At 45.3% G+C, this 22,018-nt stretch overlaps 1 protein-coding gene across 1 annotated transcript in view; it reads left to right on the top strand.

Annotated features, from left to right (window-relative positions):
• Positions 1-22,018, top strand: part of ADGRB1 (adhesion G protein-coupled receptor B1) — a 220,641-nt gene that overhangs the window by 175,456 nt on the left and 23,167 nt on the right. The window contains exons 24-25 of the mRNA XM_036741341.1: positions 17,593-17,764; positions 21,801-21,896. Of these exons, the coding sequence (XP_036597236.1) occupies positions 17,593-17,764; positions 21,801-21,896 (268 nt within the window). The remainder of the gene's footprint in view (positions 1-17,592; positions 17,765-21,800; positions 21,897-22,018) is intronic.

The raw sequence follows: 22,018 nt of genomic DNA, 5'->3' as shown, positions 1-22,018 counted from the left end.
TCATACTAACTGAGTGGCCTTGGGTGAGTCTCCTAACCTAATCAACATCACAGACAGCTTAATAGTCACCAAGTAGGGAAATATGTACATGGGTAGAGGAAGTCTCTCAGCGAGTACTCTCTAGGTTAACAGAATTCCAGGTAGGCTTTAAAAAAAGTTTCTGAGCCATCGTGGCAGGTCTGTGTCGGGTTATAAATACAGAAATGAAGCTGTGTTCTCAAGGAGTCCATGTTCAAATGGGGGTAGCAGCATATACATATAATTATATACAAAGTAAATACAATAAGGGGGAGTCTGGAGATACCAGCGGCTGGGGGAATTGGGAAAGGCCTCAGGTAGAATGTGGTACTTGAACCCAAATCTGAAGGAAAATAGAGATTCTAAAAGGCATAAGAGAACATTCCAAACTTCAGAGACAACCTGTACAAAGGGACAGGAGAAGAGATGTCATGTGGGAGGAACAGCAAGGTCAGTTTGGCTGTATAGGACAGCAGTGGATGTATGTGTGTGCATATCTATAGATATAAACCCATATACATACTCTGTGTATACAAATATACATGTATGCACATATATATATACAAAGAGGGCTAGAAGATTTATTATGTATACATACACTTTATTTGTACAGTGCACAACCTATATGTGCACATAAACATATGTATATACACATATATATCTATTCATGTGTACATGCACACAGACACATAATATATACATACCCCACACACACACACACACATACACACACACACACACACACACAGTAGAAAGGTAAGTTGGAGCCAGTTTGCAAAGCACTTCAAATGCCAAATAAAGGAGTTTGCATTGGACCTTACAGGTGATAGGGAGTTTATTGAACAGGCAATTGACACGGTCAGGTCTGTACTTTAGGAAAATTACCAAAAGCAGGTTGCATTACACTAACCTTTTTTCAAAATTAGATCAAAGGATTTGGCAGATCAAGGAAATGCTGTGGATAACATTTACTCAGATTTTAGCAAAGTATTTAATAAAGAACTACATGCTATTCTTGTGGAAAGGGTGAAGATGTGTGGTCTAGGCAGTAGCTCAGTTAATTGGATTCAGACCTGGTTGGACATCCAGTGACTCGAGTGGCCATTCATGGTTCGGTACAAAAAAGGTTGGTCTCCTGGGTTTGGGCTGCTTAACCTTTAAAAAAATTAATGATGAGTAAGAGATCATACTTCCATACAACACAAAGCTGGAAGGAGCAGCCCAGGTGCTGGGTGGTGGAGTCAGGAATCAAAGCAAATGTTCACATGCTGGGTTATAGTTCTGAGTCTAATGAAATGAAACTTAGTAAAGGGCAAATGCAAGAGCTTATTCTTGAGTTCAAGGAATCAACTCCAGAAACATAAGACTGTTAGCAGTAGTTGATCTTTTTGTCTGAAAAAGATCTGGGGTTTTTAGAGGACCGCAGGCTCGAAATGAGACAAGAACAGGCTATGGCGGGCAAGAAATATATTCTGAAGCTGCATCAAGTGTGGAATAGCACCCAGGATAAAGGACACGATAGCCTCCTTGTCGTCTGCTCCTTTTCTGAAGTTTTGTATTGATTTCTGAGTGCCATGTTTTAGGAAGGCCATAGTTGAGTTGGGTCAAGCCAAGAAGTAGACAGAAGAAGGGCTTTGAGTTTATGCCATAGGGGGATACACTGAAAAAACTGGGAAACTTAATAGTTTTTAGTGTGTTATGCTGAGCCCCCGGGGAAAAAAAAAGAACTAGGAGCAATGAGGAGTGAGAACAAGAAATTGTAGATAAATACATCGAATCTCAATGTCAGGAAAAGCTTCCTAAAGACTTTGATCCGTCCCAAAGTGGAACAGGCTTCCTCCGGAGGGGACGGGTCACCCTAAACTAGAGGTCTTGAAGCAAAGAGGCCTGCCTTACTCTGATCCTTAGTACATTTGTGACCTTGTGCAGAGTGTGACAGAGTGGATTAAATGATCTCTCTGGTCACTTCTGGCCCTAAAGCTAATAACCCTTTGACCTTGATCTGGGGCCAGGGGTGGAGGAATGTGAAGAAAGGCTTCTCGAGGAGAGGGCCCCCACTGGGGCTGTGAACTATAGTAGTGGAAGTGAGGGGGCCAGGAGCTTCTGCGTCTTTAGTACTGCCTGTATCCCTCCCCGGGCAGCCAGGTGGTACAGTGGATAGAATGCTGGGCTTGGACTCGGCAAGATTCATCTTCTTGAGTTCAAATCCAGCCTCCAACACTTACCACCTGTATGACCTTGGGTGTCTCGCTTAACCCTGTTTGCCCCAGTTTCCTCGTCTGTAAAATGAGCTGGAGAAGGAAATGGCAAACCACTCCAATATCTTTGCCAAGAAAACCCCAAATGGGGTCACAGAGTTGTACATGACTAAAAATTGACCGAACAACAAGTATCTCTCCCTCTCTCCCCTTCAGTGCTGTCCAGATTCTCTTAGCTGCAATCCAGACACCCTCTTCCTTCACTCAGCAATTCCAAGACAGGGAACAGTCTCCTCCCCCCAAAAAAAGAGGTTTAGTAATAATAATAGCTGACATTTAGATAGCATTTTAAAAGTATTTTTAAAAATTTTACTTTTTAAAAATTCTGAATGTCACAACCCTCCTCCAGAAAAAAGGCTATACGTTAGAGCATTTTGAAGTTCGCAAAACACTTGACATACGTTATCTTCCTGGAGCCTCCTAGCAACTCGGTGAGGCTCCCATTTTGCGGGTGAGGCAATGACTGCTCTGGGAAATTAAGTGACTCATCCACAGTCATACATCCCATGAGAAATGGGCCCAGGACCCCTCTTCTTCCTGATTCTGATTCCAGAAACTTCTCCAGGCCATGGTGTTGCTCATTGAGGAAAGTTGGGAAAATAAAACAAACGATGATGTAGCACCAGCTCCCACCCCTCCAGCACTTTCAGGTTTCGAAATCCTTTCTGCATGGTGGTGTTGGAGAGTAGAGATTGCAAGTATTCCACATCCCCTTTTTGCAGATGGGGATGGTATTGAACCTCCATCTATGTGTTCCTGCAGTGATTATCATTGTGGCCTAGAGGTGCCCCAGGGGCTTTACTCCTGTGGCACAATTTCTAGGAGCCCCCAGAAGCTATGCCAGTGGAACATAAGCCCTGGGGAGGCTTTGAGCTCAGGCACATCAGTGAAATCTGTGCCTTCCACGTTCCATGAAATCCTAGGGTCTAAATCAGCAGAGAAACTTAAGAGACTGTCATGTCCAACCCTCATTTTATACATCAGGAAACTGAAGACCACAGGGAGTGACTTGGCCAAGGTCATACAGGTTGTGAGAACCAGGATTCATACCCACATTCCCTGACTCCAAATCCAGTGTTCTTTCCATTACACCAGATGACTGGCCTTGCTGAGTGAAGAGAAACACATCATGGGAAGGTTGGCCGCCAGAGGATAAGGTTAGCTACTCATCTGCTAAGGTGTGGAGGGATCGGGCCCTGCTTCCATGGAGGAAGTACCCATGCCAATCAATGTCTTCAGGAAGCCTCGAAGGATTCTAGATTTGCAGAGGAAGAAAATGAAGCTAGAGGGATTATTTCTGGGTCACCCATCTATTATGTATTGGAGGTGGAATTCAAACCCAGATCTTTTGATCCCAGCCAAAACCAGACACATGGTCTGGAATCAGGAAGACCTGAGTTCAAATCCAGATTGAAGTACTTACTACCTGTGTGACCCTGGGCAAAGTCACTTAATCTCAGCCTGCCTCAGTTTCCTCATCTGTAAGATGGAGATCGTAATTGTACCTATCTCCCTAGCTTGTTGTGAGGATCAGATGAGATAATAATTATAAAGAGCATAGCACAGTGCCTGGCACATAATAGGTACCATATAATTATGTAATATTATTATTATTACAAGGCCTTTTGTTTTCTTTTCTACTGCACCAGGCTTGAGTTCCATAGCCTGGGAATTTTCTCTTAAAGATTTCCTTTGTCTAGCGCCCTTCCCATGGTTAATAATAATGATCGTAGTTAATATTTACATACGAGTTTGAGGTTAGCAGATTGTTTTACAAACTTTATCTTATAACCCTGGAGGGCAAGGGATATTAATATCTGTTCACTTGACAGATGAGGATACCGAGGCTCAGGAAGGATGTACCATGTATAAGGTCACCCAGCCACTAAGTGTCAGATTAACCAACCCTGCATCCACTGGCCATTGGCCTGCTTGCCACCACTCCCTGACCTCTGACATCCAGACCATTTCATGTTCTTTTCCATTTCCAGCCTACTCACTGGCCAACTTCTATAGTCAAAAGAGCCGTGGATTTGGCTTTAGAAACCCCGAGTTCAAACCCTGAATGTGCTTTCACTATGTACAACCTTTATGACCTTGGGCAAATCACTTAAGTCACAACAAGCAATTATTAGTGACTCTTCCAGTTTTGTTTTCAGTCTCCCAGCTTTACAGATAGGAAAACTGAGACCCAGAGAGATGATATGATTTGCCCACCTCACCACAGAGCCAGCACGATATCCTGAAAACCATCGGGAGATCTTGATTCAAGTCTTGGGCATGATAATTGACTGGTTATATGACCTTGGGCGAGGCCGTTCCCTAGCTCTGTGCCTCTGTTTCCTCCTTCTGTGAATGAGGGAAGCAGAAGAGATGATCTACAACATCCATTTGAACTCTGAAATCCTATGGACCTTTAGCCAGGCTCCGTCCAAGTTGATGAATCTTAATAAGATGATCAATTTAGAGCTGAAAGAGATCACAAAGGATGTCTAGTCCAGCCCTCTCATTTTACAGATCTGGAAACTAAGACCCAGAGAGGTATCCAGATCCACACAGGTGATAAATAGTAGAAGGCAGATTCAAACCTGTCCTCTGGTTCCAGATCCATTCATGTTAAAGTGGAGGAAGCTGAGAACTATTGAGGCGAAGTGTCTTACTCAGAGTCACACAGAGTTGGCATTTGAACATGGGTCTCCTGACTCCAAATCCACTGGTCTTTCTGTTAGACCCCATTGCCTCCTCTAAGGTCCTTTGCAGATCAAAATTCTTGGGTCCTTCGAGGGAGTAAGGAGTCATTATTGTGTCTCAGAAAGAGTAAGGAGAGAACCTTGACTTTGCCCGTGATCACCATATGAGACCTTGGGCAACTTGCTTAACCTCTGAATTACAATTTCTATGTCTGAAAAAAATGGCACAACCCTAGGAAAGATGTGGACTAGACATTTCATCTTACCAAACCAATATTGTTCTAACTCTAGGCCCCCAACAATGTTTACAGTGTCCCATCCATATCACACAAACCAACAGTGTTTACAGCGTCCCATCCACATCACGCAAACCAACAATGTTTACAGTGTCCCATCCACATCACGCAAACCAACAGTGTTTACAGTGTCCCATCTCTATCACGCAAACCAACAGTGTTCACAGCGTCCCATCCACATCACGCAAACCAACAGTGTTTACAGCGTCCCATCCACATCACGCAAACCAACAGTGTTTACAGCGTCCCATCCACATCACGCAAACCAACAATGTTTACAGTGTCCCATCCACATCACGCAAACCAACAATGTTTACAGTGTCCCATCCACATCACGCAAACCAACAGTGTTTACAGTGTCCCATCTCTATCACGCAAACCAACAGTGTTCACAGCGTCCCATCCACATCACGCAAACCAACAGTGTTTACAGCATCCCATCCACATCACGCAAACCAACAGTGTTTACAGTGTCCCATCTATATCACGCAAACCAAACCAGGTACAGTTTTAAGCAATATTATCAGTGATAAGGAAAGGGCTATTTCTTCACAAGGGGCAGCTAGGTGGCACAGTAGATCTAGCACAGGGCCTGAAATCAGAAAGACTCATCTTCCTGGGTTCAAATCCGGCCTCACACACTTTAAGCTGGGTGACCCTGGGCCAATAACTTAACCCCGTTTGCCTCAGTTTTTTCATCTGTAAAATAAGCTGGAGAATGGAATGGTAAACCACTCCAGTATTTCTTCCAAGAAAATCTCAAATGGGGTCCCAAACAGTTGGACAAAACTGAACAACAACAAAATTTCTACATGCACACACCCACACCCACACATCACACTACACTCTTTCATATACAACAATTACAGAAGCAGTGTAAGTGTCTGGCAAAGACCACTGCAACTTGCTCTGTGATCTCCCCTCTCTGAGTCTCAATAGCTTCATCTGTGAAATAGGAATTAGAATGTGTATACCATGGACCTCACGGGGTGGTTGTGAGAAAATTGACCTTTGAGTCTGAACACTGGGGCTTCGGTTTCCTTCTCTGCCGAATAGATGACAACAGAAGTTTTAGATCTGTGTCAAGGAGGGTCGGGTTGGGGGGGGGGCGGGGCTTTGAGGAAATCATTTCTACAAAGAGCTATGCAGATGCGACCTCTTGTAACTACTGTTCACTAGTGCTTAGCCTAGGGCTTTGAACAGAGTGCGGGCTCTGGAATGCTCTGTCAGATGAGTATAATGTGAATAGCCAGCATTTACAAAGCGCTTTGCAAATATTACATCATCTGATCTTTACAACATCCTTGGGAGGTAGGTACTGTTACTGTGCCCATTACACAGACAAGGAAACTGAGGCAGACTGAGGATAAATGGCATGCCTCAAGTCACACGCTAGTAAGTGTCTGAGGCAGGGTTGGAACTGAGGTCCTCCCAACTTCAAGGCCAGCATTCTATCCGTTGCGCCTCTAGGCATAGCCGCATACGTTCCTCCCAAGGTCATACTCACTTTGTCTATGTATCATAAGAGGAGCATGAGCAGGCCGGAGTAGGTCCAGAGGAGAGTGCCTAGCAGGGTGAAGGCAGGTCATACCCAGAATAAGTTGAAGGAACTGGGAATGTTTAGCCTGGGGAAGAGAAAACTCAGGGACCAGGAGATGAGGGTTGATTGGCGGGGAGAGGGAGGGGAGACGCTCTGGCTATCTTCAGGCCGTGAAGGGCTGCCATGGGCAAGGGGGGAGAGGGATTAGCTTTATTCTGCTTGGCTCCAGAGGACAGACTGGGATGCAGAGGGAGGGGGGAAGAGTTGTTAGCACAGCCTCCACTAGGCAAAAGGCCTCAGCCCGAATGCCAGTTGTACCGTCTGTTTGCTGCATCACCTCAAATAACTGGCTCCATTTCTCTGAAGTAAAACAAGATCTTGGTGATCCATCCTGGAAGGCACGAGGAGGCAACTGTTTAAGAAAGAACTTGGTTCTTTCACCTAAGAGTCAGAGCTGCCCAACAGTGGAATGGGCTGACCCAGAGGACCGCGAGCTCACTATCACAGGAGGTGTTAAGATGGATGTGCTGCTACCTGTTTGGGAATATAGAGTCAGAGCATAGACTTTTAGAGCAGGCATTTAGAGGTCAATGAGGCCAGTCTCAGCTAGCTAGGGGGCTCAGAAGGTAGAGCACCAGCCCTGGTGCTCCTCAGGAGGACCTGAGCTCAAATCAGGCCTTAGACACTTACTAGCTGTGTCATCCTGGACAAGTCACTTAAACCTATTTGCCTCAGTTTCCTCATCTGTAAAAATGAACTGGAGAAGGAAATAGCAAACCACTTCAGTATCTTTACCAAGAAAATCCCAAATGGGGTCATGTGGAGTCAGACATGACTAAAATGACCCAACAACAAGGCCAGTCCCTTTCCTTTAGAGCTGAGTAAATTGAGGCACAAAAGAAGACCACATAGGTAGTGTCAGATAGAACCAGGTAAACGTTTAACAACCAGCTCCTTGGGCCAGTGGGGGGTGGGGGTAGAGGAGGTAGTAGTATACCACACATACTTTAAATTTTAACCTCCATTATTAAAATTTTCTCTATCACTTCTTTAAGTCTAGAGCAGTGGTATCAAACTCATATAGAAACAACATTGACCAAGAAAACCACAAAGTAACATTATCTGTGTTTTATTGTGTTTGTATTTATTTTGTTATATATTTCCCAATTATATTTTAATCTGGTTCAGCTGCATTAGGGAACTGGGGTGGGGGGAGGGGAGGCTTCTGGTCATATATTTGACACATCTGGTCTAAACAATCAAAAAAGTGACAAATAAAGCCTTGAGTAGTAGCATTTGCCTATTTCAGACATGTAAATGCTTACGCACCAGCTTTTGCTAACTGGTGTGAGCCAACCAGGTCTCATGACTCTCATTATGGTGCTCTTTCCACTGATCCACCCTGTCTTTTGGAAAGGCAAGCCCTAAATCAGGAAGGATTGAACCTTAAGCCCCTCCCTAACTGTGGTATTCTGAGTTTGACTCATACCCATACAGGCATGCTCTCATACACTAACACAGGTACATTGCTAGTTATAGATAGACATGTAAGCAGACATCTGTTCACACTCCTCTCAGTCCATCCATCAGTCACCAGGTCTGTACTGAGCCCCATGAGGCTGAACTCTGTTACGTGCCTGGAAGGGAGAGGTGTGGCACTGCCCTTGGGGAGATCAGTCTACAGACACATGGACAAATACACACACACACACAACCCCTGGCACACAGGCATATGTAAACATACACATATATGTAGACACAGATCTAGACCCACTTTTACTCACCCTTATAAATACAGATACCCAGATAATCAGAAACATAATCCCCCAGATCCTGCAGGCCTCCTAAACTTTTCTCTGACTTTTCAACACAAGGATTTAAAAGCTGACCATGAAATCCCACCACGTCTCCCCCCCTTCCCACCCCTATCATATCAGCTTAGATCCTCAGGTAGCCAGTGAGATCCAGCGACACTGGATCCCCTCCAACAAAACCCCTGACCACCACCCCCAGCATCAGCCCTGGCTACCCACTTTACCCCCTCTCCTTCCAGTGCTTCCTTCAGTCAGGAGTCAAGGATGAGAGCTGGGGTTCTAATATCCTCCTCCCCAGAGTCTCAGAGCAGGCCTGGGCTAGGCACTGGGCTGGAAGATGCCCCACTCTGTGCTTGTGAACCTTATCTTATATGCCTTCTCCTGCCCTACCTCCTTCCTTCCTCCCAGGTACATCCTTCTCTCCATCCCCTAGACCTTCCTTCCCTAATAAATTTGGGTTTCTTCCCCCCTTTGCTTCCTTAGTCCCCCTTTTCTTTTGTGTTTTGAGAGCAAAAGGTATTTGGTTTTGTTTCAGTCTTTGATTTCACTTCCAGTCAGATGGCAGTGCCCCTGTATGGTCTGGCCTTGAAATGTGCCAAGTGCGGAGTGGTTTCTGCGGCCCAAGAGACAGCGGCCACCACCAGTAATGCCATGTTAGTGCAGCCCCGTCCACCTCTTCTCACCTCACCTCCTGCCTTGCTTACGCCTTGCATTCTTATGGAGTCCCTGCCTGCCCTTCCTGCCTCCTCTCAGCCAGCTTCCTGGAATTCCTTCCTTCCTTTCTTTCTTCCTTCTTTCCTTCCTTCCTTCTTTCCTTCCTTCCTTCCTTCCTTCCTTCCTTCCTTCCTTCCTTCCTTCCTTCCTTCCTTCCTTCTTCCCTCCATCTTTTGCCCCAGCTCTTCCTTTCTGTCCTTTTCCCCTTCAGCCTCAGGCTTTCTCATTCCCTTTGAAATGAGGGCAAGGAAAGTATCTGGAGTCATTCAGTCTATGGCCAAGGCCAGGGCTCAGTCTGTGGTCAGGTTCAGGGTTCAGTCTTTTGTTAGGGTCAATGTTCAGGTTTAGGGTTCTGTATCTAGTCAGAGTTAGAGCTCCATTTGTGTTCAGGTTTTGGGCGCAGCATCTTCACAGTTAGAGTTCAGTCTGTATTCACGATTAAGTCTCAGCCTGTGGTTAGGTTTGGGGATCAGCGTGTGGAGGGTCAGGGCTCAGTCTCTAGCCAGGGTCAGGTCTGTGACCAGGATCTGGGCTCAGCCCGCCGTCAAGCTCAGGTCTCTGTCTGTGACGAGGCTAAGGTTCAAGTTGGGGCTTGAGATTAGGGATCAGTCTGGGGTCAGAGGAGAGAATCTTCTTAGAGGGAGTAATTGAGTCTGCAAGATGAGGAAGGTTTCATGAGATAATCCTGGGCCCCCTTCCTGCTCTAAATCCTATGATCCCATGGCCCATATAATAATCAAATCTGTGACCCTGGATTAATTTTGATTGAACTCAAATGGGTAAAGCACCTACATGTTCAGGGCCCTATACTCATTGTTAAAAGATGAAAGAGAATATCCTCCCTTTCAAGGTTCAATTGTCTTGCTAATAGATCACTGTGGTTCTGACTTTCACATGCCCTAGTTCAGAAGATCCTAGAATAGTCAGGAGAAGCTCCTAGGAGGTGGGACTGATTGGACCTTGAGGGAGATGCAGGATTTCATGCACAGAAATAAGATCAGGGCTCATTCCTCACAAGATGACAGACTGAGTGAGCCTGGCTTATGTAAGAGACCAGCCTGCCTGGGACAAGAGGAGGCACATAGGCAGATTGGAAATACCAAAGGCATTTGAGCAGGAAAGTGACAGGGCCCAAAGGGCACCTGGGAGAGAAACAAGTGAAGAAAAAAGAACTAAGACTTGAAAACTGAATCAGGTTGAGGATGGGGCGCTCTGCGAGAGAGTATAATTAGACTGATTCAGGACTGGTCTAATGGCCCAATGCAAGTGGTCATTAATGGCTCCCTTGGTCTTCCAGGTAAAAGAAATATTCACTGTCAGAGGGCCCTGGCTGGAGCCTGAGATTCCCCACTGCTTAATCTCTTTCTAATTCAGTTTGAGCATTTACTATCTGTTAGGTATGGAGGGGAGGGGGAGAGGAAGAGAAGGGAAGGGAACAGAGATCAGCAATAAATACATGGTCTTTATATAGCACTTTCCTATAATAATATATATTTTTATACTAATAATAGCATATAAGCATGACTCCATTTGTTCCTTGTGACATTCCTTATAGGTAGGTGGTGTATTATAATTATCTACATTTTATAAGTGAAGAAATAGGGGTCAGAGAAGGGAAATGCTCTGCCCAAGGCTACACAGTTGCTAAGTGAGATCTGTCATTGATTTACTGTTTGACTTTGGGCAAGTCATTTTCTGTTTCTGGCCCTCAATTCCTTCCCCTCATAAAAATGAATGAATAAATGAATATAAAAAAGTGCTTACTACACGCTAAGCACTGGGGAATACAAGTGGGAAAAGTGAGAAGGTTTCTACTCTCAAGGAACTCACATTCTAATTGGGAGAGACAATACATAAAAGAAAATTCAGCTTCAAGGCAGAAAAGAAAGGCCTGGAAGTCGTAGTGTTTCTGCAGAGGGCAGAAACCAGAGGTCCTTAGCTCATATCATTTGTTTAAATGACAGTGTGAAGGATGCACAGGGGATACTGGTAGGGTGGATGGTAGGGCCTGAAGGACTTGAGGAAGCCAGAATGGGGTACATGGTAAGGTCTAGTGACTATCCATCTCACTGCAAAGAATAGAATTGGTTACTCCTATTGGGCACCCAGGGGGATGGCAGGTTTTCCACTGGTACTCACCTCCTCCCTTTTCAGGTGGGTTCTGGGACCAGCTGTAGCTAGGAGAGGGTTCTGGGTCTCAGTTTTTTTTTCACCTATAAAATGAAATTTCTTCCCCGAGCCTCTAAGGCTCTTTCCAGCTCTTGTTCTGTGATTCCTGTGTTCTTTAGTTCCTTCATGCTTTAAGTCCTGAGATCTAGTGTCTCCTGAAGTCCCAGGGACCTTCTTGAGATATATTAGGGAGCTGCACATTTTCCCTTCCCCTTTTTTCTTTGGATCACTGGATTGACACAGACCTGGAAAAGACCTTGAAGAACATCTAATCCAACCTCTACAGATGAGGAAAGTGAAGTGACCAGCCCAAGATCACACAGGTAGTCAGTGGCAGAGCCAGGACTTGGACCAAGGTCCTCTGTCTAGGAGATATAGTGGATAGAGCACTACTCTTGGAGTCAGGAAGAGCTGAATTAAAATCTGGCCTTAGACATTTACTAGCTGTGTGACCGTGGACAAGTCACTTAACGCTGTTTGTCTCGGTTTCCTCATCTGTAAAATTAGCTGTAAAAATAGCAAACTTGCCGAGAAAACCCCAAATGGTATTGCAAAGAGTCGGACACAACTGAAACAACAGCACAACCACCTCTGGCTCCAAATTCAGCACTGTCTCCATTGCACATTTGCTATAAGATTGTTGGGACTGGGTCTGGAGCTGTCAAAATGATAGTAATTTCTAGTCCCCAAGGTTGTAGCCTTCGTTAGGTCTTAAACAGCTGATGACATTGTGACAGAACCCCTCCTAAAGGTTCTTAGCCCAAGATTAACCCACCGGGTAGGTGAATTGTGAAGGCACAAGACAGTTAATAGAATTGTTGAGCTCTTCCTATTCCAGCCCTACCCCCACCCCACCCCATCATCATCGTCATCATCATTATCATCAACATTTTTTACATGCTTTCCCCACAGTGGGTAAGGTAGGGAGTATATAAATATTATTACCCCCATTTCACAGAGGGAGAAACTGAGTCCCAGAGAGTGGAAGAGACTGGCCCAAGGTAATACAGCCATGACATTTGAGAGACAACATGGTACAGTGGAAGGAATCCTAAACCTGGAATCAGAAGGACTTGGATTTGAATCCTGTCTCTGGGACTTACTGTCCCAGATTGATATGATTGTTGACAAATTATTTAATCTCTCAGCCTTAGTTTACTGATTGGTAAAATAGGTATAAGGATATTTATAGCATAGAGCTCTTGTGAGTTTCCAATGAGATGCAAAGTCTCTGGAAAACTTTATAAATGTTAGAGTTCTTTATAAATGTCAGTTATTATTATTAATCTAATATCATTATCATGATACAGCAGATGTAGGGCTCAAGCCCAAGTCCTCTGACTCTGAATTGGGGACTCGTTCAGAAGCCTGGGAGGCAAAGGTCAGGAGAACTCAGGAGAGACTGACAAGGAGAGACAAGGCCAAAGAGAGATTCTTGATATTATCTCTTCATCTAGTTCTTTCTAAGCCATCGCCTGGGAGAGAACGGGGGCATCCTGCCTAGAAACCAGGCAGAGGCTATAAACACTGATGCCAGCAGCTGGTGGTGTTTCCCCTCTGGAGTAGGTTAGGGACAGGGAAGGGCAGGGAGCTGATGTCACCAAGGCCACAACTTCCCTTTCTATGATGGCTACTTGTATTCACAGAGAGCAAAAGGTGTTTCTATCTACAATCTATGCTGTACACCTGATCACACAGACCTGACCTTGGCCATTGGCTGAGCCCTAACCTTGGTCACAGACTGAAGAACCCAAACCCTAGTCATAGGCTGAGCCCTAACTTTGGCCCCAGACTAAGCCCTGAGACTGGGCCCTAACTCTACTTAAAGCCAGTGATCTACTGGCTAGGGATCTGTACTTGAAGGCAGGGGACAATGACTTCAGTCCCAGCTCTCACACCAACTCTGGCATATTATGTTTCCTCTCTGAGATTTGGTCTCTCCTTCTGTAGAAGTGGGGCAGGGGGAAAAATAAGCTTCTTACTACCTACCCTAAAGTAATCTAGAAATGGGAATATGTATGATTAAACCAAGATTTGAAGGTGGGAGAAGTGGGAAGGGGTGCTTAAAATTCTGTCGCTGTTTCCATGGAGGGCTTGCTCTATCTTGTTCTCGGAGATCCTTAGAGGGTATTGGCAGAGAGAGGGCAGGAGAGATGAGAACAATGGGTTTCTTCAGCTGGGAAGTGGAAGGCTTCATGGTCTGACCGGGTCAGATCAGTTTTGAGAGAGTGGGAGACGTGTGAGGCTGCCAAGAAGAACGGACTCCTCCATTCCTTCTCCCTCCCTTCTCTGTCACGTCACTCTCACCACCAAACCACATCATTAGTAGAAAAAAATTCCAAAAAAAGAACCATTCCAAAACGGAATTGACTGGCCAGGTAGTGAGCTCCCCATCACTAGAGATCTTCAAGTGAAGAGGCTGGATTTGGGGAATATTATAGAAGGCATTCCTGCTGAGGTACTGGCCGAACTAGATGATCTTGGAGGCTCTTCCAACTGGGCGAGTCTGAGAAGCATTCAGCTCCTTCTCTGGATCTGCTAGATCTCAGAAAAAGAGGAATGCATCTAAGGGTATATAGGTGAATGCGTGATGTATGTATTTGTATGTGTTGTATGCATGCATGTTATTTTGTGTGAGAATTCATGCCTGTGCCTATAGGCATGTATAAAGAGCAGAAAAAGCTGTGGATGTATATTCAGCAGACCTGGCTATGAGACTCAGTTCTGACCTTTGCTAGTCACACGAAGTTGGGCAAATCCCCCTTATTTTTTTTTTGCAGGGGGTGGGGCAGGGCAATTGGGGTTAAGTGACTTGCCCAAGGTCACACAGCTAGTAAAGTGTGTCAAGCATCTGAGGCTGGATTTGAACTCAGGTACTCCTGACTCCAGGGCTGGTACTCTACTCACTGCGCCACCTAGCTGCCCCATGGGCAAGTCCCTTTTTGATACTTCCTTTCTCTGGGTATCAGTTTCTCCCTTTGGAAAGTAAGGAGGTTTCTTGGATAGTTTTACCAACTCTAGTATCATGTGGTTCTGTGTGTGTACGTGTGTGGACATATGTACATGGTGTGTATATATGTGTGTGGTATGAGAGGTCCCCCTCATCCCAGGAATTGGACACGCCTTTTTTTGTAAGAAAGATTGCTTCTGGAAGGTATCCTAACTCATCTCCCAGGCAGGCTTCCTCCTTGTCTTGAAGCATCAGGGACTTTGAAGACTGGGCACAACTGGACAGGTCCCCATTATTTCCAATTCTCCTTACCCTGTTCCTGTTACTTCCCCTCAGTCTTCCCCTGGATTCCCCAGACCCTCCCACTTGCCTGTCCACCCTTTCCTCCTTATAATCCTTCTCTGCCTACTCATATCTTCCCTCTTTGGCTTCTCTCCCTTCCCCAGCCTGTCCCTCTTTGCTGCCTCCATGTCCTTCTGCCCATGTTCTGTCCTGTCCTGTCCAGTCCCGTCTTGGCCCCATGGGGATGGGCAGAGGGGAAGGGGGAGGAGAAGGAGAGGGAGGGTATATAGGAGGGAAGCCCAGGGGCCCACCTCAGTCCCTTTTAACAGACCAGAGACAATATGCCAAGAGTCCTTGGTACATGGGTGAGGAACGAACCACTAAATTCAAGTATAAGCTGAGTTCGAGCAGACCATTAGTCTGTCAGTGCCCCTACTGTGGGTCCAGCTCTGTGCCCACTACCACAGTGGAGGAGACAGGAAAAAGAATGGACCTGCCTCTGCCCTTATCAAGCCTGGGGTACAGAGAGGGAATAAACCCAGGCCAGGTCCTGAGGGAATCCACAATCTAGGGCAGGCCGAGGAAAAGACCCTGGCCCTGCTCTCAGGGAGCTTACAGTCTGACTAGGAAAGTAAGATACCCATAAAAAGATAACATACTGGAAGGCTAGAATAATAAAGTACTCTATTTCTCTGCCTCTGTTTCTGGCTGTCTCTGTATTTCTCTGTTTCTGTTTCTGTCTGACTTCCTTCTTCCCACTTCTTCTCTTTCCAGCCTCTGTTTTTCCTCTCTGTCTCTGACTCTCTGTCTCTGTCTCTCTATGTCTATCCCTCTGTCTCTGTTTCCCTGTCTGTCTCTGTCTGTCTCTGTCTATCACTCTCTCTGTCTCTCTCTGTCTCTGTCTCTCTTTCTCTCTGTCTCTGTCTTTCTGTCTCTCTCTCTCTCTCTCTCTCTCTCTCTCTGTTTCTGTCTGTCTGTCTCTCTCCCTCTCTCTCTCTCTCTCTCTCTCTCTCTTCCCTCTCCAATTCTCCCCATTCTCTGACTGTATCTGAGAAAAGAGTGTATTGCAAATAAGCATAGAGAAACAAGAGTAGTTTTTTAGGGAAAAAAACCAAACCAAAATTTCTAACTAGCTCTAAAAAGCAAGGAAGGAGGGGATATGATAGAAACAAATCCAAATTTTCCTAAGGCAAAAGGCAAAAAGAATATAGATGTCCCATAATGCATATACCTTTTTATTTATTTTTAAATTTATTTATTTTGCAAAAAGCCTGAGATGGGAGGGGGAGGTACTGTTTGAGGGCCCTTCTTTGGAACAAAGGTTGAAAACTTCCATTCCAGAAGGCTAGAACCAATACCTATTTGCTGAGGACATTTGGTGTCAAGGAGAAAGAGAAGGGAGCTGTGGGTCAGGAGCCTTCTTTCACTCCTTGAGGAGCCTGGAATTCCTCTCCTGGCGAAAAGGCGGCTTGTGACAGGGCAACATTTGTCAGGTCTCATATTGCCTTTTTTTCTTCCTGGAGTGATGTTTGGCCATCCTGTCCCACCAGTCCTGAGCCCAATCTCCATTGATGGAAGACTTTGGGGAAGGGAAAGAAGCTGTTTTTGCTCCCTCCTCTCCCAAAATGCCTCCCTTCATATTCCCTAGATCCTACTAGTATTTGGAAGGTCCCAATCACCATGATAACATGAGAGAAGACCCTGCTGTTGCTTAGCTACAGTCAGAGGCCTCCTGTGGGACTAGGCACCAGGTCCCTCTCTCTAGCTAATCCCCAACTTCTTTGGAAAGATTGGCAACCTGGGAGAAAGGAGCAAGGGAGAATTCAAGGACAGTCCCAACTTCAAATTGCCAAGGCTAGAAGTCCTCCATGGAGAGATCCAAGAAGAAAAAAAAGAGAGAGGAAAGGTTTTGTGATCAGAAAGGTCTTTCTGGATGGAGAATGGCTGAAAATGTGTTGGGGTAGGAATGAGGAGACACACACACAGAGAGAAGACCAAAAGAAACAGAGACACAAGGAAAGAGAGAGAGAGAGAGAGAGAGAGAGAGAGAGAGAGAGAGCGAGCACAGGGAGGAGATAGGTCCAGAAGCAGAGATGGAACAAGAAGACAGAATAACATAGACAAGGAGAGATAAATGAAAAAGACAGACAGACAGAAAAAACATGTAGACAGAGACCCAAGGAGAGAGAAGCAAGACAAAGTAGGAGACTGGAAGAGAAAGAAACAGATGTGGATAGAGGAAAGCTATGGAGAGAGAAACAGTGAAACAGAGAAACAGTGGCTGGGTGAGATAGAGAGACAAGGAGGCTGAGGCAGAAACAGGGAGAGTGAGAGCCAAGATATATGAGGAAAAACAGATGCAAAACTATAGAGAAGGATGAGGATAGACAGAGAGACAAATGCCACCAGAGAGGAAGATTGGAGGGCACAGAGGGTTTGTGCCACTGAATGCAGGAGGAGGGTGATGTGAGGCCTGTTCCCCAAACAAACCGAATTCTTGAACAGCGTCAGATGGCCCCCTGTTCTCTCCTGTCTTTGCCCTGCTGAAACTGAGTGGCCAAGAGATTCCCTCATCCATGCTTTTCCCACTTGTTCTTTGAAGAATAAGACCTGTAGATTGGACAACCTCCCCTTGGCTTTCCCTGTCAGGCCCTATGAAGCATTCCCAGATTAGCTTTTGTCTCTGGCTGGGTCCTTGGGCTTTCTCTACTTCCCTTGGGGCTCTCCTCCTAGGCAGATGGTGGGCAATGGGAGACAGGAGGTGGGAGGACCGGGGACTTGGGAACCTCTTTGCACCCTATGATGGACACAGGTACTACCAGCCTCTTACCTAATGTACCTGTCTGCCATCCTTCCTGCAGGGCCTCTCTATGGAGCTCCTGCGTGGTGCTGCCACTCCTGGCCCTCACCTGGATGTCTGCCGTCCTAGCTGTCACTGACCGGCGTTCTGCCCTCTTCCAGATCCTCTTCGCCGTCTTCGACTCACTAGAGGGCTTTGTCATCGTGATGGTACACTGCATCCTCCGGCGTGAGGTGGGCCATATCCCAAGGATGCACACTCAGCCAGATGCACTGAATTCACTAAGCCTTGGCTAGCCAATTCAACCTAGGCACTGAGATAGGAGAGAGGGAGAATTATGGCCTGATTTCCACCTTCTGGAAGCCGATGGCTAAGAGTCAAAGACTGAATACTGTACTCATCATAGTTGAAAGCGTCCTGGCCTGACTATTAGAACTCCTTGCTAGAATCCTTGCTTAAGATTGACCAGATCACCTTTTACCTTTCTAGGCTTCGGGTTCCTCATCTGGAAACTGAGGCAGTTTAATTAAATGATCTCTATGGGTCCCTGTGTTCGAAGACCAACTCTGACATTCCACGTTCTAAGTTCCCTTCCACCTCTGATATTCTATGCTCTATGGTCCAAAACCCATCCAGGCTTTGATATTCTGTGTTTTAAGGTTCCTTCCAGGGCTAACATCCTAAGCTTATGAGATTCAACGTGATAAAATCTACAGTACAGATGACAAATCCTATGGCCAGTGACCTACATTGGAAAGTAACCTAGCAACAAGTTGAGGTGACTATAATAGAAACTGACTCCATACATGCTTAAAGAGCTATAATCAGAGTGGAGGGTGACTCAAGGAAGGCCTGAGTTTTAATCACTTGCCCCAGGGGGAAATATGAAAGTGAGTTGAACTTGGCATCAGGGCCTTGGCTCAGATTCTCTGCTGGTTGTGTGATGTTGGGTAAGACACTTCCCTCTCTGAGACTGCTCATTTCATCCTCTCTAAGAAGAGGCCATCACACCCAATCCTCAGTAAGGTTTCTTCCAGCTCTCCATCCCATGGTCATATTGAGGGTCAGTATAGTATAATGGAAATCATCCTGAGTTTTTAATCAGATGACTTGTATTTAAAACCTGAGTTCTGCTCCCTTACTATGAATGTGAACTTAAGCAAGTCACAGCCTCTCTGGGCCTTGGTTTACATTTCTGTCAAATCCGAAGTTGAGGTCGACTTGAAAAGGTCCCTTCCACCTGAAAATGGATGGCCACTGATGACATCATCATCACCCCATGATGAGGTTAGACTGGGTGACCCACTAAGGTCCCTCTGAGCTCTAAATCTGTGATTCCATGACATAGGAACCTATCTCTTTTTCTGCTTAGTGCAATATAAGTGGCTCACAAAAGGTAATGTTCCCAGGCAACCTCATTCCAGCACACTTCCATGCTTTCATAGACACACGCCCCTCCAGCAGAATTGACTCTCCTTCAATAGCTAATCTCCTTCCCTGGAGCTGGTTGCCCCACCCTTTTTTGATGAATGGATACAATTTCCCTGATTTCAACCCAATTTGAAAAATATTGTTAAGTTCCTACTATAAACAGATAGATGGACAGGTAGATAGATAGATAGACAGATAGATAGACAGACAGATAGATAGATGAGAGATAGATAGACAGGTAGATAGATAGACAGACAGATAGATAGATAGATAGATAGATAGATAGACAGATTAGATGATAGATGGATAGATATGTCATAGAGAAAGATGAGAGATAGAAGTAAATGTTAGCTAATTAGATAGATTGATATAGGTAGAGATAGATAGATAGATAGATAGATGGATGGATAGATGGATAGATAGATGAATAGATGGATAGACAAATAGATAGACAGAGACAGACAGATAGATCATTTACCAAATGCTTGCTATTGCCAGGAACTGCTAAGCACCAGGGATCCAAATATAAGCAGTTGAGATAGTCCTTGCCTTCAAGGAGCTTACAGTCTAAAGTGATAGATACCTCACATAGGAGAGCTGGAAAGGGGTCAGGGGACAGAAAAGGTTACCTATTCTAGATGAGCACTGATTTAGAGAATAACTGAACTGGTCAGCCATAGGGTCAAGACTATGTAGAGAGTGATGGAAGAATAGGGAGATACCATGATCCTGGAGGGCAAAGTAAGAGAAGTATAGGTCTCTAAGAAGGGTCAGACAGAAATATAGGAGGTTATTATCAGAGAGAAGAACTTTGGAGTAAAGGTCATGGATGTGGCAAATTTATGGTTGATGGTGAGATCTTAGATATGACTGTCCCTATTGGTATCTAAATATATAGGTCATGGAAAGTAATAAGGCTTAGAAGTAAGAAGGGTAGCATGTCAAAGGCACATCAATGCATAGATTGTCGTTTCCAAATGTGAGGTCAGCATTTAACAAGGGGAGTAAAACTGAGCCAAACAGTGAACTTCTTCAGAAAGTAGGAAGAATGTCCTAGAGGGTGTTAGATGACTTTAGCAAGAATCTGGACCAGGAGATATTGACAGATGGAGTTAACCCCATACTGCATGATGGTGGCAAAGGGATGATCTGGAAGTAAGAGTGAGGAACACTGAATGCCTATCCTTCCTTTGCACATAGCATTTTGGAGGTCATGAGCAAAAGAGTCTCCAGTGATAGAGTGGGCAGCCAGGGATGCAGTGTCTTCTAGAAGGGTTCCAGCCTCTTTGAAGAGCTGAAGATGGAAAGAGTGTGAAATGAGAAGATCTAGAATAAAAGAAGTTTGCAAATGAAAGCATGGGGTTTTCCAAACATGCAATGGACCAGGAGGGCAAAGGAAGATCTAGACGGGGGAAAGAAAGAGTTAAGCTAGAGTGGGTTGGAATGAAATGAGAGTGGAAGCTGAGAGAAAGGATTGTCGACCCAGCAGATGCCAGCTCTGAATCACAGGGAAAAGGAAGATGGCACCCGGAGGCTAGAAGTCTTTTCCAGTGTCTTCAGTATGGCTTGTTCTTATTACAACACAGCTAACTTTATGCAAACATTCACCAGAATCTAGTGTTTTTTATTGACATGGTCCTCTTCCATAGAAGTTGCTGCCACTATTGAAACATGGAAAACTTCTTTTAAAAATCATGGTGCTGGGGGCAGCTAGGTGGTACAGTGAGTAGAGCACCAGCCCTGGAGTTGGGAGGACCTGAGTTCAAATCAGGACTCAGACACTTGACACACTTACTAGCTGTGTGACTTTGGGCAAGTCACTTAAACCCAATTGCCCTAGCTTCCCCCCTCCAAAAAAAATCATGGTGCCCATCATCAGCCAACAGTGCCCTTTCTCCTTCCACAGAACTTGTCACCACTGTTGAATCATGGAATTAGAAGGGAAGGGTTCATTAAGACAATAGGTCTAGCACTGAAAGGGACCTCAGAGACTGTTTAGTACAGTATCCTCCCTTGACAGATGAAGAAACTAAGATCCAGGAATGTCGAGTGCCTTGCTGAGTCAGCTTGGTCTAGATAGTGGTTAAGACACTGAACTTGGAATCCCTGGCCTTGTGGCCCTAGGCAAGTCATGTAACATCTCCTCACCTAGAAAATGGAGGTAATCATACCAACTTCTCAGGGCTGTTGGGAGGTTCAAATGAGATATATTGGTAAAGTATTTTGTCAAATTTAAACCCCTGTAAAATATTATTATTTTTGTCATCATCATCATCTTCTTCACCATCATCATCATCATCGCCCTAAATCACACAGGGAATAAGCATCAGAGGTCAGATCTGACCTAAAGTCCTCTGATTCCAGAGTTAGAACTCTTTCTCATTTAGCAGGACTCCGGTAGGAGACACTACACGATGGTCCTCCTCGCCCACAGTGCAGAAACGTGTTCGGTGTCCAGCTCTGACATTTACTTTCTGTTTGACCCTGGAAAAGTTATTTCACCTATATGACCCTCAGTTTTTATCATCCGTAAAATGGAAATTATAGTAGCACTGCCTGTCTCAGAAGGGCTGCTGTGAGGATGGCACTCTGTAAAACTTAAGGGGACTGTATAACTGTGAGTTGTTATTACTTATTCTCTGTAATTCCTTTCGGCAGATAGGGTTGTCCTTCTTGATTGGAAATCACAACCTTCTTCGAGATTGGCAGCCCCTTGCAGGCAGAGGTTGGGAGTGCCGATTTTGCAATGATGAAGACTAGGTTGTTGTTGTCGTCGTTCTAGGGGGTCGGTGTTGTGCAGTGCTCTCCCTGACCACTCAATACTCTCTTTTCCCCCAGGTCCAGGATGCTGTGAAGTGTCGGGTGGTCGATCGGCAGGAGGAAGGAAATGGTGATTCAGGGGGATCTTTCCAGAATGGTCATGCGCAGCTCATGGTAGGACCCAGTGCTTTCGTGGGCCCCTAACCCCACTAAGCCTGGAGGTTGCAGAGTCACGGGGGCCTCTGACCCTCAGTCTCTTCATTTGTAAATGAGGATAAATCATATTGGCAGTACCT

The sequence above is a fragment of the Trichosurus vulpecula genome, chromosome 1, assembly GCF_011100635.1.
Source record: "Trichosurus vulpecula isolate mTriVul1 chromosome 1, mTriVul1.pri, whole genome shotgun sequence".
Taxonomy (NCBI): Eukaryota; Metazoa; Chordata; class Mammalia; order Diprotodontia; family Phalangeridae; genus Trichosurus; species Trichosurus vulpecula.
Note: the sequence above shows the minus strand (reverse complement) of the source record. Positions and strands in the feature narration are given on the sequence as shown.